Consider the following 13,347-nt stretch of genomic DNA (forward strand, 5'->3'; position numbering starts at 1 on the left):
GAAGAGATTCCTGAGGATCCAACCAAGACTGAGGAAGAGATTCCTGAGGATCCAACCAAGACTGAGGAAGAGATTTCTGAAGATCCAACAAAGACTGAGGAAGAGATTCTTGAAGATCCAACAAAAACTGAGGAAATGGAAGCAGAGATTCTTGAGGCTCTGACTGAAGCTGGGGAGATAATTCCTGAGGATGCAACCAAGGTTGAGGAGGAGATTCCTCCAGATTCAATGAAGACTGAGAAAGAAATTTCAATGAAGAATAAGGGAGGGGTCATTCAGGATTTGACAAATGAGGACAAGGAAGTGAATGAAGCACCTTCTGATTGGTTAGAAAATCTGCCTAAAGAACCCAGACCTGAAGAAGACATGAAAGATCACAGTGAAGGCAACATGACAGAAAAGGTAAAAAAAAAAAACTGAAAGAGCTTCAGATGCTGAAAATCAAAAAGAAAAATAGAGATTGCTGGAAAAGCTCAGCAGGCCTGGCAGTATCTGTGAAAGTTAACATTTCGGGTCCAGTGACCCTTCCTCAGAACTGAGCTTTTCTGGCCATCTCTATGACAGAAAAGGTATTGTTTGAAATCTTATCATTTTTCTTATCACATTTGGATTTACAAATCAACTCCAGTTTCCAAGATGAACGAGTAGAGCAGCAGATTTTGACACTGCTTCAATTGCCATTTCAAGGGATGGAAAGGAGACAAGTTTACGAGATCATGCCATTGTTGTTAAATTTTTTTCTTTCCCTCTGTTATGATGATCTAATGTAATTCCCTTTAAAAGTACTCAGGCTGCACAGTGAAAAGCCTTGTCCACCTATCTTGGCTGAGTTGGTATAACTCCCCAAAAGGATTTTTAATTTGATAGCCTGAACTCATGTTCAAGTCAAATTGAAATATTTTGTTTGTTTTTAATATTCTTAATATCTTCAGATTACATGCAGGGAAGCAGAGCAGCTATTTCTTGCACTAAACTACCATGATTCATTTTAAACACACTGAAGAGTCTGGTTTGGTTTGTAGACCAAGTAGTTGCAACGATATGTGTATTACAGTGATCATCTGTAGACCGTCTGCAATGTTTTACTTGTCTTTGCATTTAGGCTGACAATTCAGTTTTGTTTAGCTTTTTCCTGGCATCATGTCTCATGAGCAGTAAATAACCTCACCCTCAGACATTTATTGATCTTTTGATTTTGTGAATAAGTGCTTCAGAGTGCTGAGAAATGGTTCTCTCTGATATTTTCTTCATCTCCTCTGGTGTGAGGAGCTACATTTAAATGCTGCCTTTCTTAGATTGCTCTACCAAGATCTGGCATAGAATCAATGGCTGTATTTTGTGTGATGAATAACTCTGCATGCTATTGGATACTTCCAATCTGGAGAGTCATGGCTTTGAATCTGTGTCTTTCAATGCTGTAATATCATGTACTGGGCTCTATAAAGCTACTTTTATATAAAATATTACAGTCTGTTCAAATTGGTGCTGTGGCCACTGTAACTTACATTTTTGAGTGATGTATTTTTCACTGACATTGGTGAGTCCTAAGTACACAGTTAAATTAGGTGATAATCAATGATTTGACAATTTGGTTTGGTCCCAGTCTGCTTCAGTATGAAACACATAGATGTTGATGGAAGGTGTCATCAACAATGCTATCAAGTAGCGCTTGCTTAGGAATGACTTGCTCACTGACACTCAGTTTGAGTTCTACCAGGGCTCCTCATCTTCTGACCTCCGCCTTGGTTCCAAAATGGACAAAATTGTTGAATTCCAGGTGAGATGGGAGTGATTGCCCTTGAGAGCAAGGTTGCATTTGATTGAGTGTGGTATCAAGGAGCCCCATGAAAACTAGAGCTAATGGGAATCGGGGGGAGAAACTTTTCAATATCTAGCACAAAAGAGGATGATTGTGGTTGTTGAAGATCAGTCATCTCAGTTCCAGGACATGTCTGCAGGAATTGCTCAGGATAATGTCCTCAATTCAACTACCTTCAGCTGCTTCATCAATGACCTTACTGCCCATCATAAGATCAGAAGTGGGGATGTTCACTGATGATTGCACAATGTTCAGCATTATTTGTGACTCCTCAGATATTGAAGCAGTCTGCGTCCAAATGGAGCAAGACCTGGAAAATATTGTGGTTTGGGCTGACAGGTGGCAAGTAAGGTTTGTGCCTCACAAGTGCCAGGCAACGACCATTTTCGACAAGAGAGAATCAAATTACTACCCTAACAAATGTAATTATTTAACATTCATAGAATCATAGAATCCATACAATATGGAAGCAGGCTATTTGACCCATCAAGTCCACACTGATCCTCTGAAGAGCATACCACCCATACCCACTTCTCTACCCTATCCCATGGCTAACCTGCCTAGCCTGCATATCCTTGGGCACCATGGTGAATTTGGCACGGCCAGTCCACCTAATCTGCACATCTTTGTACGGAGGGAGGAAACCGGAGCACCCAAAGGAAACCAATGCAGACACAAGGAGAATGTATGCATGGAGTTGGCACAATTGCCCGAAGATAGATAGAATTGAACCCTGGATGCTCTTTGGAAGGTTGGTGTGGACTCAATGGGGTAAATGGCCTGCTTCCACACTATAGGGATTCTGTGTTGACAAGATCTTTACTCAAAAACAAAATATCTCCCCTTTATCTGGATTCCTACACTGGAGAAAATAATTTATCAATATCTATCCTATTAAATCATCTCGATAAATTTAAGGACTGTGTGATCACATCATCACGCAACCTCCTAAATTCAAGGGGACACGTCAAACAAAGCTATGCTTATATTTTAGCCCTTTGAGGCCTGGTATAACTTATGAAGCTATGTTGCTTCCCCCTCCAACGCCTTTCCTGGGGTTTGGTGCTTAAAACTCAGTGGAGCACTCCAGGTGGCCCTGTACAGTTGAAGCATCACATTCTTATTCAATCCCCTTGAGATAAAGGCCAATGTTCTGTTTCTTTTTGATAATACTTTGCACCTCTGTACTGTCTTTTCATGATCTAGTCACAATCACCCAAATAACTTGCTACTCTACTGTTGTCCTAGTATACACAAATTGAAATAGCAGAAGCCAATCTTCATGCCAGGGACAGGATTCAAATTATTAACCCATATATCTGTCTGTAGCGTATAGCAAAATGAAATGATTAAAAAAAAGAGAATAGGTTTACTTTGCAGTCATCGAGAAACAATTTGCACCTAAAGCAGCCCTGTTATTTGACATTGGGCAATACCAAACAGTTTGCTAAGATTTTTTTTTATTTTCCTGTGCAGGATGCAGAGCTTGAAAAGGAAAGTGCTGAAGTTGTTGTTGCACAGAATGAAGGCAAAGAGTGTGAACCATTGCAGCAACCAGCAGTTAACAGCAGTTCTCCCAACCACCATGCACCTCTTCCAAATAAGCCTGCACTAGCTGAAAGTGGGGAATTGCCTGATGTACAAACTAACGCAAAGACTTCTGATAACGGCCATGTTTCAGTCAATGAGGAAGTATCACAACACAGTGCCTTGGAGGGTGAGGGCATTTCGGAGACTGCTTCAGCACAACATGAGAGTGAGACTGGGGAATCTAATGCCCCGATGGACCTCAGTCTAGGTCCCTTACTTGTGATTGAACTTGAGGATGTTTCACTGAAGCAGGTTTCTTCTGTGCAGCTGTCCGAAGATGAAACAAAAGAGTCTGATGATCTGAAGGATCAGTCATCACCTGCTGTGGTTGAGAAGGCAGCCGACAGCAGCTCGGAAGAGATGGAAACAGAAGTACCGGTTGTGGACAGGAGAAATCTGAGAAGGAAAGTCAAGGCAAACAAAGGACCTCCCAAGAAACGAAGCAAGGTAGCAGCTTAAGTCCATGTTACACCATACATGTGTAACTAATTATAGCCCACTGTGTTATGAAAGACCCAGAAATGATGTTTACTGAAATTTGAACCCAGTCAGTATTTGAGCTACTTATTTAAGAGTACTGCTGTAGCCTCAATGCTGTATTGTATGATAGCTTTATAATGCTAGCCCTATTTTCCTGTATTCTATTAACAGACTCCAGTATTTATCAGTCACAGCGCTATTAATTTAAAATCCAATTCTAGATTTTTGTGTTCTGCAGGTTTCAAAAGGGAAAAACATCTGCACCTATGAAAAAAACTGTTTTATAAACATCAAATCTTATTAAGTTTTGGACTGGAATTATAGAACACAGTGAACTTACAAATGTTTAGTTTGGTAATGTATTACAGGACAGTGACCCACAAAGCCGATTTAATAGATACTGGATTGCAGGTTTTTTCCAATTTTGGGATTTTTAAACTTTCTCTTGGCTGTAATATTTTGATACTGTGCCTAACGTTAATAATGTAGGCTGTTTATGGTAACCTCCATCACCACAGTTTTTTCAGTTTTACTTCATTGCTTAAATTTGGTAATCCAAAGAAGAATGTTTTGTGTTGCTAGCTTGCTTGGTGCATCAGATGTAATAGAATTAGACCAGACATACCAGTATAGTATTTGCCTATTTCTTCTGTTACTTCAAACAAGGATGTCTCAATGCTCAGAATTCCAACATTTCCAGTTGTAGTTGTTTGTTTTTAGAAATCAAGTGTCTAATGTTAAAATAAATTTTATAATTTTATGTCGTTGTTCTAGTATAGAATGAAAGCATGGAGGGGAACGCAGTTGTCAGGAACTTCATGTTATTGACTAACTGGCAAAATCTGCTCAATAACCAGATTTGTTTCTAAAAGGTTTATTCAGTCTGTAACAAATTAATGATGTTAGACATGGTTTTACTGATAGAAATCAGTGCTGCAGAATGCTTAAAATTTCTACATTCTAAAATGCAATGCTAAGAATGTGTTTTAGTCAAACACTATGGATCTTTTTGTCATGAAAGCACAACCACTGAATGAGGGAGAATTTAAGCATTTTACTTTGTTATGTGGTGTTTTAAGAGAAAATGTTTTTGTGGAGTCTGTTAAGTGCAATGAAATCCACTACAATAATTTAAAGTAAAAATGCACATGGGAACAAACTTACTGTAACTGGAGTTGCTCACTTTTCCACCATTGTAGGGATGGTTAACAAATTCACCTGCATCCTGTTGTTGAGTTTTCAAATGTTATGGTTTTACAGCTACTGTAGTGTTTTAATATAGTCCTAATAACTGCTTTCAATTTATGTTAGTGAACAAATGCAAAACTGTTCAATTCTGCCACTAACCTTTATAATTTCACAACTCCAGGCTTATTGTCCTTTTAACAGTGAGTCTAGGGAGGGGATGTTGAAATCTTTTAATACATTCTGCTATTTAATTAGATAACTTTTGTGTATTTAGTCATTTACGTTGGTACTAGAATGTTGTTTGTGTATAATGCATAGTTTTTACAGTAAATGTCTGCCGTAATAAAGGAATTTTGTTTTTTCTTGCTGGATGTTGTCAAATTGTGCTGATTTGCTAAACTAGAGCAAGATTCCATGAGTCATAAAAGTATCTGACTGACTTTCATGTCCAAATTGTCAAAACTGACTTAACATCTGCAGTTCCTACTATCCCTTAACATTTAATTAATCCATTTTGAGGCATTGCCTCTCAAAAATACATCCTTACATGTATCACACTGCATTTGGGAGACAATTTCTTGATAAATTTATTTTACCAAATAGACAGGATAATTTGAAAGAGGAGAATTGTACATTTTATGGGATTTATAGATCAAGGAATGTTTTCTATTTGAGAGTATGCACAGGACACAACTGACCGTAGTTTAAAATTATAATCCTTGTTTAAATCCCTTCCAAGTTTTACCCTTCCTGTTTTTGACTTCCTCCAGCTCTACAGTCCTTTTTTACCTCCTCAAAAAATTTTGTCTTACTTGGATTCTGACTTCATAAATTTTCACCCAACCCCCCCGACTTTTCCACAGCCCCCAACCCCCAAATTTCTCCAGCTATTAACACCCTCCTGCTATGCCCCTTGTAGTGCAGTAGCTATTCTAAACGCATTTGAAGCCCCCCTTTTAACCACTGGCAGGACTGTTGTAAGTGTGGATATTGTAGCTGGTGTCAATTGGATCAATACCATTCTCACTCTTAATCAGCAAGTATATGAACAAAAATTCATTATCAAGGATGAGTTTATTCTATGGAATGATTCAAGGTAGATGTTTTATTGGAGTACCATGTGGGTGCTGCTTTGTCAGTAATGCTGTCCTTCAAAGAGCATTAATTATTTGTGAGAACTATTTGTAGAGGAGAGACATCTGACCAATATTCTTTCAGTCAGTGGAATCACATGAATTGATTAACATGTGCAGTGTTCTGTATAAAATGGAGGCAGTGGTATGGTAGTAGTATCACTGGACAAATAATCTAGTGACCAAGGCTAACATTCTGTGGAGATGAGTTTGAGTCCCATTGTGACAGATTGTCAAATTTGAACTAAGTAAGAAAAAAAAATCAGTTTTATAGTGACCATGTAATAATTGTTATAAAAACCCATCTGGTTCACTAATATTCATTAGAGAAGGAGATCTGCTGTCCTTACTCGGTCTTGCCAACATGTGGCTCCTGACTCTCAAAAATGTGGTTGACTCTTAACTGCTGTCTGAGTCAATCAGTTCTATGGCAATTAAGGATGGGCATCAGATGCTTGCTTTGCCAAAACTGTTACACATTTAAAAGACATTTGGATGGGTACATGAATAGGAAAGGTTTAAAGGATTATGGGCCAAATGCAGGCAAATGGGACTTGATTAGTTTAGGAAACTCGGTCGGCTTGAATGAGTTGGGCTGAAGGGTCTGTTTCCATGCTGTATGACTCTATAAATGCCCACACCTCGTGCAAGAATTAAACCAATATTTTTCATTTTGTGAAGTATCTTGGCATCCGAAAACGCTTTAAAAAATGCAGATACTTTCATTGAGCACAGCCCAGGGTTGAACATTTTTAAGTCAGTTCCTTCAGGGCTGCTTCCATTCTGACGCTGCAATTTCAGGGCAAATTCCCTTTGTTATTCATGATCCTCCTGAGTTCCTTACTTTCCTATTCTCCCTCCGTGAAAGCACTTCAACCCATGTTCAAAGCCACCACCTGGACCTTGCCAGCTTGCATAGCCTGACTGCTCCCATTGTATCAGTCACAAAAGGCTATCTCTGACCACCTTCTTGTGTCACTTTATCCACATTCCTCTTCCATCTTAAATTTACTTCTGCCTAGAAAATGTGTTGTCACAGCTGCACTTTCAAAATCCTTCCATTCACTACATTATTACAAATATTATTCTGTTCCACTCATGCCATAACCCCTGCTAAAACCAATACTGTCTTTCAACTCGATTGCATCCAGAAGTCCATTGGGGACAGATTGGAATTATTCAGGCAAACTAATTAAATAATCCGCTGTTAGAACTGAATTGCCCATCCAAAGCACAATTGGGTTTTACTCTTGTCTGTAATCCAGGATGACACGGTGGCTCAGTGACTAACATTGCTGCCTCACAGCGCCAGAGACCCGGGTTTGATTCCAGCCTTGGGTAACTGTCAGTGTGGGGTTTGCATGTTCCCCTGTGTCTGCGTGGATTTCTGCCGGGTGCTCCAGTTTCCTCCCACGGTCCAAAAAAATGCAGATTAGATGGATTGTCCATGGCAAATTGTCCGAAGAGTCCAAGGTTGTGCAGGCTTGATGGGTAAATGTGGGGTTATGGGGATAGCATAGGGGGAGTGGGGTGCTTTACTGCGGTTGAGTGCAGACTCCTGGGCCGAATGGCCTCTATCCTGCACAGTAGGGATTCTATGATTCTATGAAAATGAGAAGCTTTAGCAAAAAGAACCTCTGGCATCTTTACTCTATTGCAAACCATTGTCTTAACCTTCTCTACCTTATCTGTTTTGTCCTTTCCTTCAACGAGCGAGGAATTCATCAGCTTCTTTAGATCCTCTCAATCTTAGGAACAAACCGTTGTCTCTGCCACTGTAGCACTGCCCCAAGCTTGCTCAAAGATACCCATTTGTTCTAGCTCTGACTTTGTTCTCTAGTTTCTCTTCAGTCTCGTCTTGCCATAAGACTCCCCACTCTTGCTCCTTTGTGACAATCTTCATTAAACTGCTTCCCAACCAACTTCCTTTCACAGCTGTCATGCTAACACCTCTCTCTCTCTTTAGATATTGCTCCCTTTTTAAAACACCCCTCTTCAAAATAAAACATTGCTAACTACTGCCCCATTTCCAATTTCCTATTCCTTTCAAGTGCCAGGATGTACGGATGGCTGGTTTGAGATGCAGAGTGATGTCAACAGTGTGGATTCGTTCCCATACCACCTGAGGTTACCATGAAGGTCTTTTCATCTCAACCTCTCCTCTTGTCTGAGGCATGGTGATCCTCCAGTTAAACCACCACCAGTCATCTCGGTCTGAGAGAGAAGCCTGTGGCCTGATAGGACTATCGTGACTTTATCTTGTCTGTTACCTCCCAAATTTGTAATCGTCATTCATAAAACTCATATTTGAAACCCACCAATTGGAGTCCAGCCTCCCTTTTCAAGCATCCCCAACACCCCACTGCATCAGTCACAAACATCTTTCTACATGACTGTAGCAAGGTAATTGATACTTTATGAATTTGTCTGTAGCCTTTGCCACAGATAAGTTCACCATCTTCACCAAAACCTCTTCACTGTAGCCCAGCTGGCTGAGAATGCACATGTCTGGCTCATTTTTAATTCTCTGGTTACAATTCAACACTTAACTGCAAAGACTTCCCTTCCTGTAACCTCCGGTGCCCCCCACCCCGCCAAGGATTTATATGCGGACGACCTTTGCTATCTTTCTATCCTACTTTCCTCTAAGATACTTCGTAACATCAACCTCTTTGACCAGGCTTCTGATTGTTTCATCTAATATCTCATTATGTGATTTGTTGTCACGTTATGGCACTGTGAAGCTCTTTGGAACATTCATCTTAAAAGGTGCTGTATAAACATAACCTGTTGCACCTAAATGTTCTCCCTCTGTTACATAATCCAAAAGCGGCCAGTTTTTACATGTACGCTGCCACCTCACTATCACCTTTCAACATCTCCAATGCCTCTCATGTAAGATGATGAGACGTAGGAGCAGAAGTTAGCCATTCAACCTATCCAGTCTGCTTGCCATTCGACGTAATCAAAGCTGAATCTGATAACTCTTAACTTCACATTTCTGCCTTTACCCCATAACCCTTGATACCCTTACTGATTAAACATCTATCTATTTCAGCCTTGAATACACTTAACAATCTAGCTCAAAAGCTCTCTGCCAAGAATTTCAGAATTGCTATACTTTTGAGAGAAATTCCTACTCTGTCTGTCTTAAAATGATGACCGCTACTCTTGAGATTATGCCACAATCTCTCAGCATCTACCCTGTCAAGCCTAATAAGAATCTTATGTTTCTATATGGTTGCCTGTCACTCTAAATACCAAAGAGTACAAGCCCAACCTATTCAACTACTCGTAAGAAAATCCCTCTATAACCAGGATCAATCTAGTGAACCTTTTCTGCACTGCCTCCAATGTCAGTATGTCTTTCCTTAAATAATTCCAAAGCTAGTGTTCACAGTATTCTAGATGTGTTCTGACTAGTGCCTTACAGTTTTAGCAAAGCTTTCCTTTGAAGTAAAGGCTAACAGTGCATTTGTCTTCCCTAATTACCCCCTGAACCTTTATGTTAGCTTTTTATGATTTCTGACCCAAGTTTTCGATTCTTAACCTGAATGCTAAGTTCTAAGTTCTATCATGTTATGGTTGCTTTCCCTGGGAGATCTGATATAATTCATTAAATCTGCTTCATTACACATTACTGGATCCAAAATAGTCTGATTTTGGTAGGATCCACAATGTATTATTTTAGGAAACTGTCCCAAATACACACAATAAATTCTTCCTTGTGGCTACTCCTGCCAATTTGATTTTCCCAATATACATGAAGGTAAAAGTCACCCATGATTTTTAACATGCCCTCAAGATCTCCGATTTATTCTGCCCTACTGTTAGGGATCCATAGACTATTCTCACCAGTGTCTTTTCCCTCTTGTTAGTTTTTACTTACTGATGAGTTCTGCAACATCCAATCCTGGATAAAATTTATTTCTATTGTATTTGTTCAATCTCACACTCACAAAGCTATCCCACCACCCTTCCCTTCTTGCTTGTCCTTTTGAAAAATCACATCCCTGAATATTTAGTTCCGGCTTTGATTTCCTTGTCACTGTCTCTGTAATGGCTGTAATATCATACCAGTTAACCTGCATTTGTGCCATTAATCCATTTATTTTGTTCAGCTAACTACTATGATAAGCAAAGAGCTGTTGATTTTGCCTTTTTACCATTGTTTCTCCTTTTGGATCTATTTACTGCTGTTTTTATGCATGTATAATCTGTCTGACTCTAAGTATTTTTATCTAAATAGCTGCCCTCCAATGCTGTCATATCTTTTTGCTTTGTCAACCAATGTTTCCCCTCTGCCAAAGCCTCTCCTCACTCCCCTTACGTCTGCTGCATCAGACGGTTGATCCAGCTTTCACTCTTGGATGTGTATAAGTTTCTTCTAGACCTGAAGATTTAAAAGCACTCCTGGCTAACCTCCTACAATCTACTCTTACTAAATGTGAGGTTGAAGTACTTTGTGACTCAGCCATTCCAAGTTCTTTTCATCCTGCTGTCCAGCTCACAATTACATTTGTTTAAGCACCAAAAGTGATTTTAAAAATGCTCATCCTCATTTAAGAATTCATTAATGGTTTTGGCCCTTCAGATTTCTAATCTCAAGCTAAATGCACTGAGAGATAGGGATTGGGAGTTTTCGATATTAAAGGCATCAAGGGTATGGAGAGAAAATAGGAATATATCGTTGAGGTAGCAATGATCATACTGAATGGCAGAACAGGTTCAAAGGGTTGAATGGCCTGCTCCGACCATTCTTTACTACATTTTCTGTCAAGACCTATGCTTGTCCAATGCTTAACCTATGAAACATCTCTTATTCTAACTTCTGCACTATTTGAAGCTGTGCTTTCAGTTCCAAAGAGCTTAAACTCTGGAATTCACCCCACAAAAACCCATCTTTTCTAAACTTCTTCTTTAAGCAACCTTTTGATTGTGTACACTAATATATCTTTGTGACTCAGTGTCACATTTTATAATGCTCCTGTAAGGAGCCTTGAGTGTTTTATTAATAAGATACCCTATATAAATAAAAGTGAGTTCATACAGAGTTTCCACCAAACTTCCAGTAGTGAAGCAGGAGAGAGCCTACAGAAATTCCACGTGTACATCCAGTAAGATTGCTAAATAACCATTGTTCAATCTTTCAGTTAATTGTCCTAGAGGCATAAAATAAGTAATACATAAAATACAAATTGATTATCAAGCTTTAGACTCTTATAGGCCAGACCGAAATACAATAATTATAAATGTTTTGCAGGTATTAGGGTAGATTTTGTGTCAGGATTCAAAACATTATGTATGTGCAGACTTTGTGATTTTCTGACATGCACTGACAGTGGCTTTGATACCTCACTGTAATTGTAGATTCAGAAGATCTGACACAAGTAGTCATACAGCGATCTGCAGACCATTTCCAGTACAATCCATTCAAGGGTTTAATTATAGCTTATTTTGTCTCCTTGTAGGTCCGTCACAATCGTGCATCCACCAGAACACGATGAAAGGAATTCATTTATCAGCTTTGAAAATCTTTAATGCATTTTCTGTTACTGAGGTGAGAAGTTGGTGGCAGATGGAAAAAGCCATACTAAAATCTTGGTTCAAATGGAACAGGCAACTAAAACTTGGTTCAAGTTTGGGGTAGAGTTTACGCTACGTTCATCCAAGTGGCAAAAAGACCAAGGATTTTCAAACATGAATTACATTTAACACAAATTTAACAGTATTTTTCACTGGTTTATAACATGCTGGAAGGATTTTGTGGTGAAGTGGTAGTATCCCTACCTCTGAGCCAATACGTCTGGTTAAAGGCCCACTCAACCCAGAGATGTATCATAACATGTCTAAAAAGGTTGATTTTTAAAAAATAATAGTACACCAGAAGTTGGCTGTACCCACAAAACTAGAATACTAGCCATGACCTCAGACCATAATAATCATACTGCCAAGTTTTTGATAATTGTTCAGGTGTGTAGTTCATTTTCAAGACAAATTCTAAGCTTTTTGGTGCAAGGAGACTAACTTTTATAAAAATGAATCACGTTATATCAGTTAAACAAGTAAATGGTTCTGTACGATTTAAATTCTGTTGTTTAAAATCCAAACAGTGAGATAGATGTCTACTAAAAATATTTGTTTAATGTAATAATACAACTGAAAATAGATTTAATAAAATTGCAGGTTACCACTCAATTATTACTTGCATTAAACAATATTATGTCAAGTGCTATAAACCATGTCTGAACGTGCTGGTGATGGACAATTTTACATTGTTAAACACAAATGAGGGAGTGGGAACTTAAGCAAAATATTCAGTTTAGAAAGTTACCAATTTCTTCCCAGATTGCTATTTAGAACCAAAGTGAAAATTCTACCTCTTGTAAAAATGCATTGAATATGCAGCTTACCATTTTTAAAAAAAACTTTTCAATCAGATTTTAAGTTTCCTTTTACCATGTTTTAGTTACTCAAGATACATGCGCTGATGTTACAGTTCTTTTATGTAGCAGGCATCTTGTTCTTAGAAGAACGTTGCTTTCAATTAGTGTCCTTTTTAAAATGCTCCTTTATTGCAATCAGCAACTAAAAGGGCAAGATTCTTTGGGTGGGAAACGTTACCGTTGTAGATCATCTAGGCAATAACAAACTGCACCACAGGGTTATTTGTGTAAAACTCCCTTCTTCTGCAGGTAACTTCTTGCTACAACTAACATGAACAAATTCTTACCTGGCATTGTAAAACCTGAAACACAACATCTGCAAATTCACATGAAACTATCTGTGAAAGCAACCCAAAATGATATTTTTGAATCTCTCTCTCTGAATCTCCCTTTCAGTCAAGAAATGCCAGTGAAAGCACAAAGCCCTGTTCTTCCTGTTAATATATTTGAACTCCAGGTGCCTTGATTTGTTATTGAAAATTAAATGCACAGTAACTTAGTAACATAACTAAGTTCAAAAATACAGGAACAAAAACAAAGTTGCTGGAAAAGCTCAGCAGGTCTGGCAGCATCTGTGAAGGAGCAAAAACACAGTTAACATTCCGGGTCCGGTGTCCGGTTCTGAGGAAGGGTCACTGGACCCGAAACGTTAACTCTGTTTGCTCCTTCACAGATGCTGCCAGACCTGCTG

At 38.9% G+C, this 13,347-nt stretch overlaps 1 protein-coding gene across 1 annotated transcript in view; it reads left to right on the forward strand.

Annotated features, from left to right (window-relative positions):
• fam169ab (family with sequence similarity 169 member Ab) overlaps positions 1-13,197 on the forward strand; it is a 45,529-nt gene extending 32,332 nt beyond the window's left edge. Inside the window, exons 11-13 of the mRNA XM_048621154.1 lie at positions 1-402; positions 3,296-3,856; positions 11,682-13,197. The exon at positions 1-402 is cut by the window's left edge and continues 276 nt beyond it. Of these exons, the coding sequence (XP_048477111.1) occupies positions 1-402; positions 3,296-3,856; positions 11,682-11,717 (999 nt within the window). The 3' untranslated portion in view covers positions 11,718-13,197. The remainder of the gene's footprint in view (positions 403-3,295; positions 3,857-11,681) is intronic.
• Positions 13,198-13,347: the final 150 nt, after the last annotated feature.

This window comes from Rhincodon typus, chromosome 3, assembly GCF_021869965.1.
Source record: "Rhincodon typus isolate 14 chromosome 3, sRhiTyp1.1, whole genome shotgun sequence".
Lineage (NCBI taxonomy): Eukaryota > Metazoa > Chordata > Chondrichthyes > Orectolobiformes > Rhincodontidae > Rhincodon > Rhincodon typus.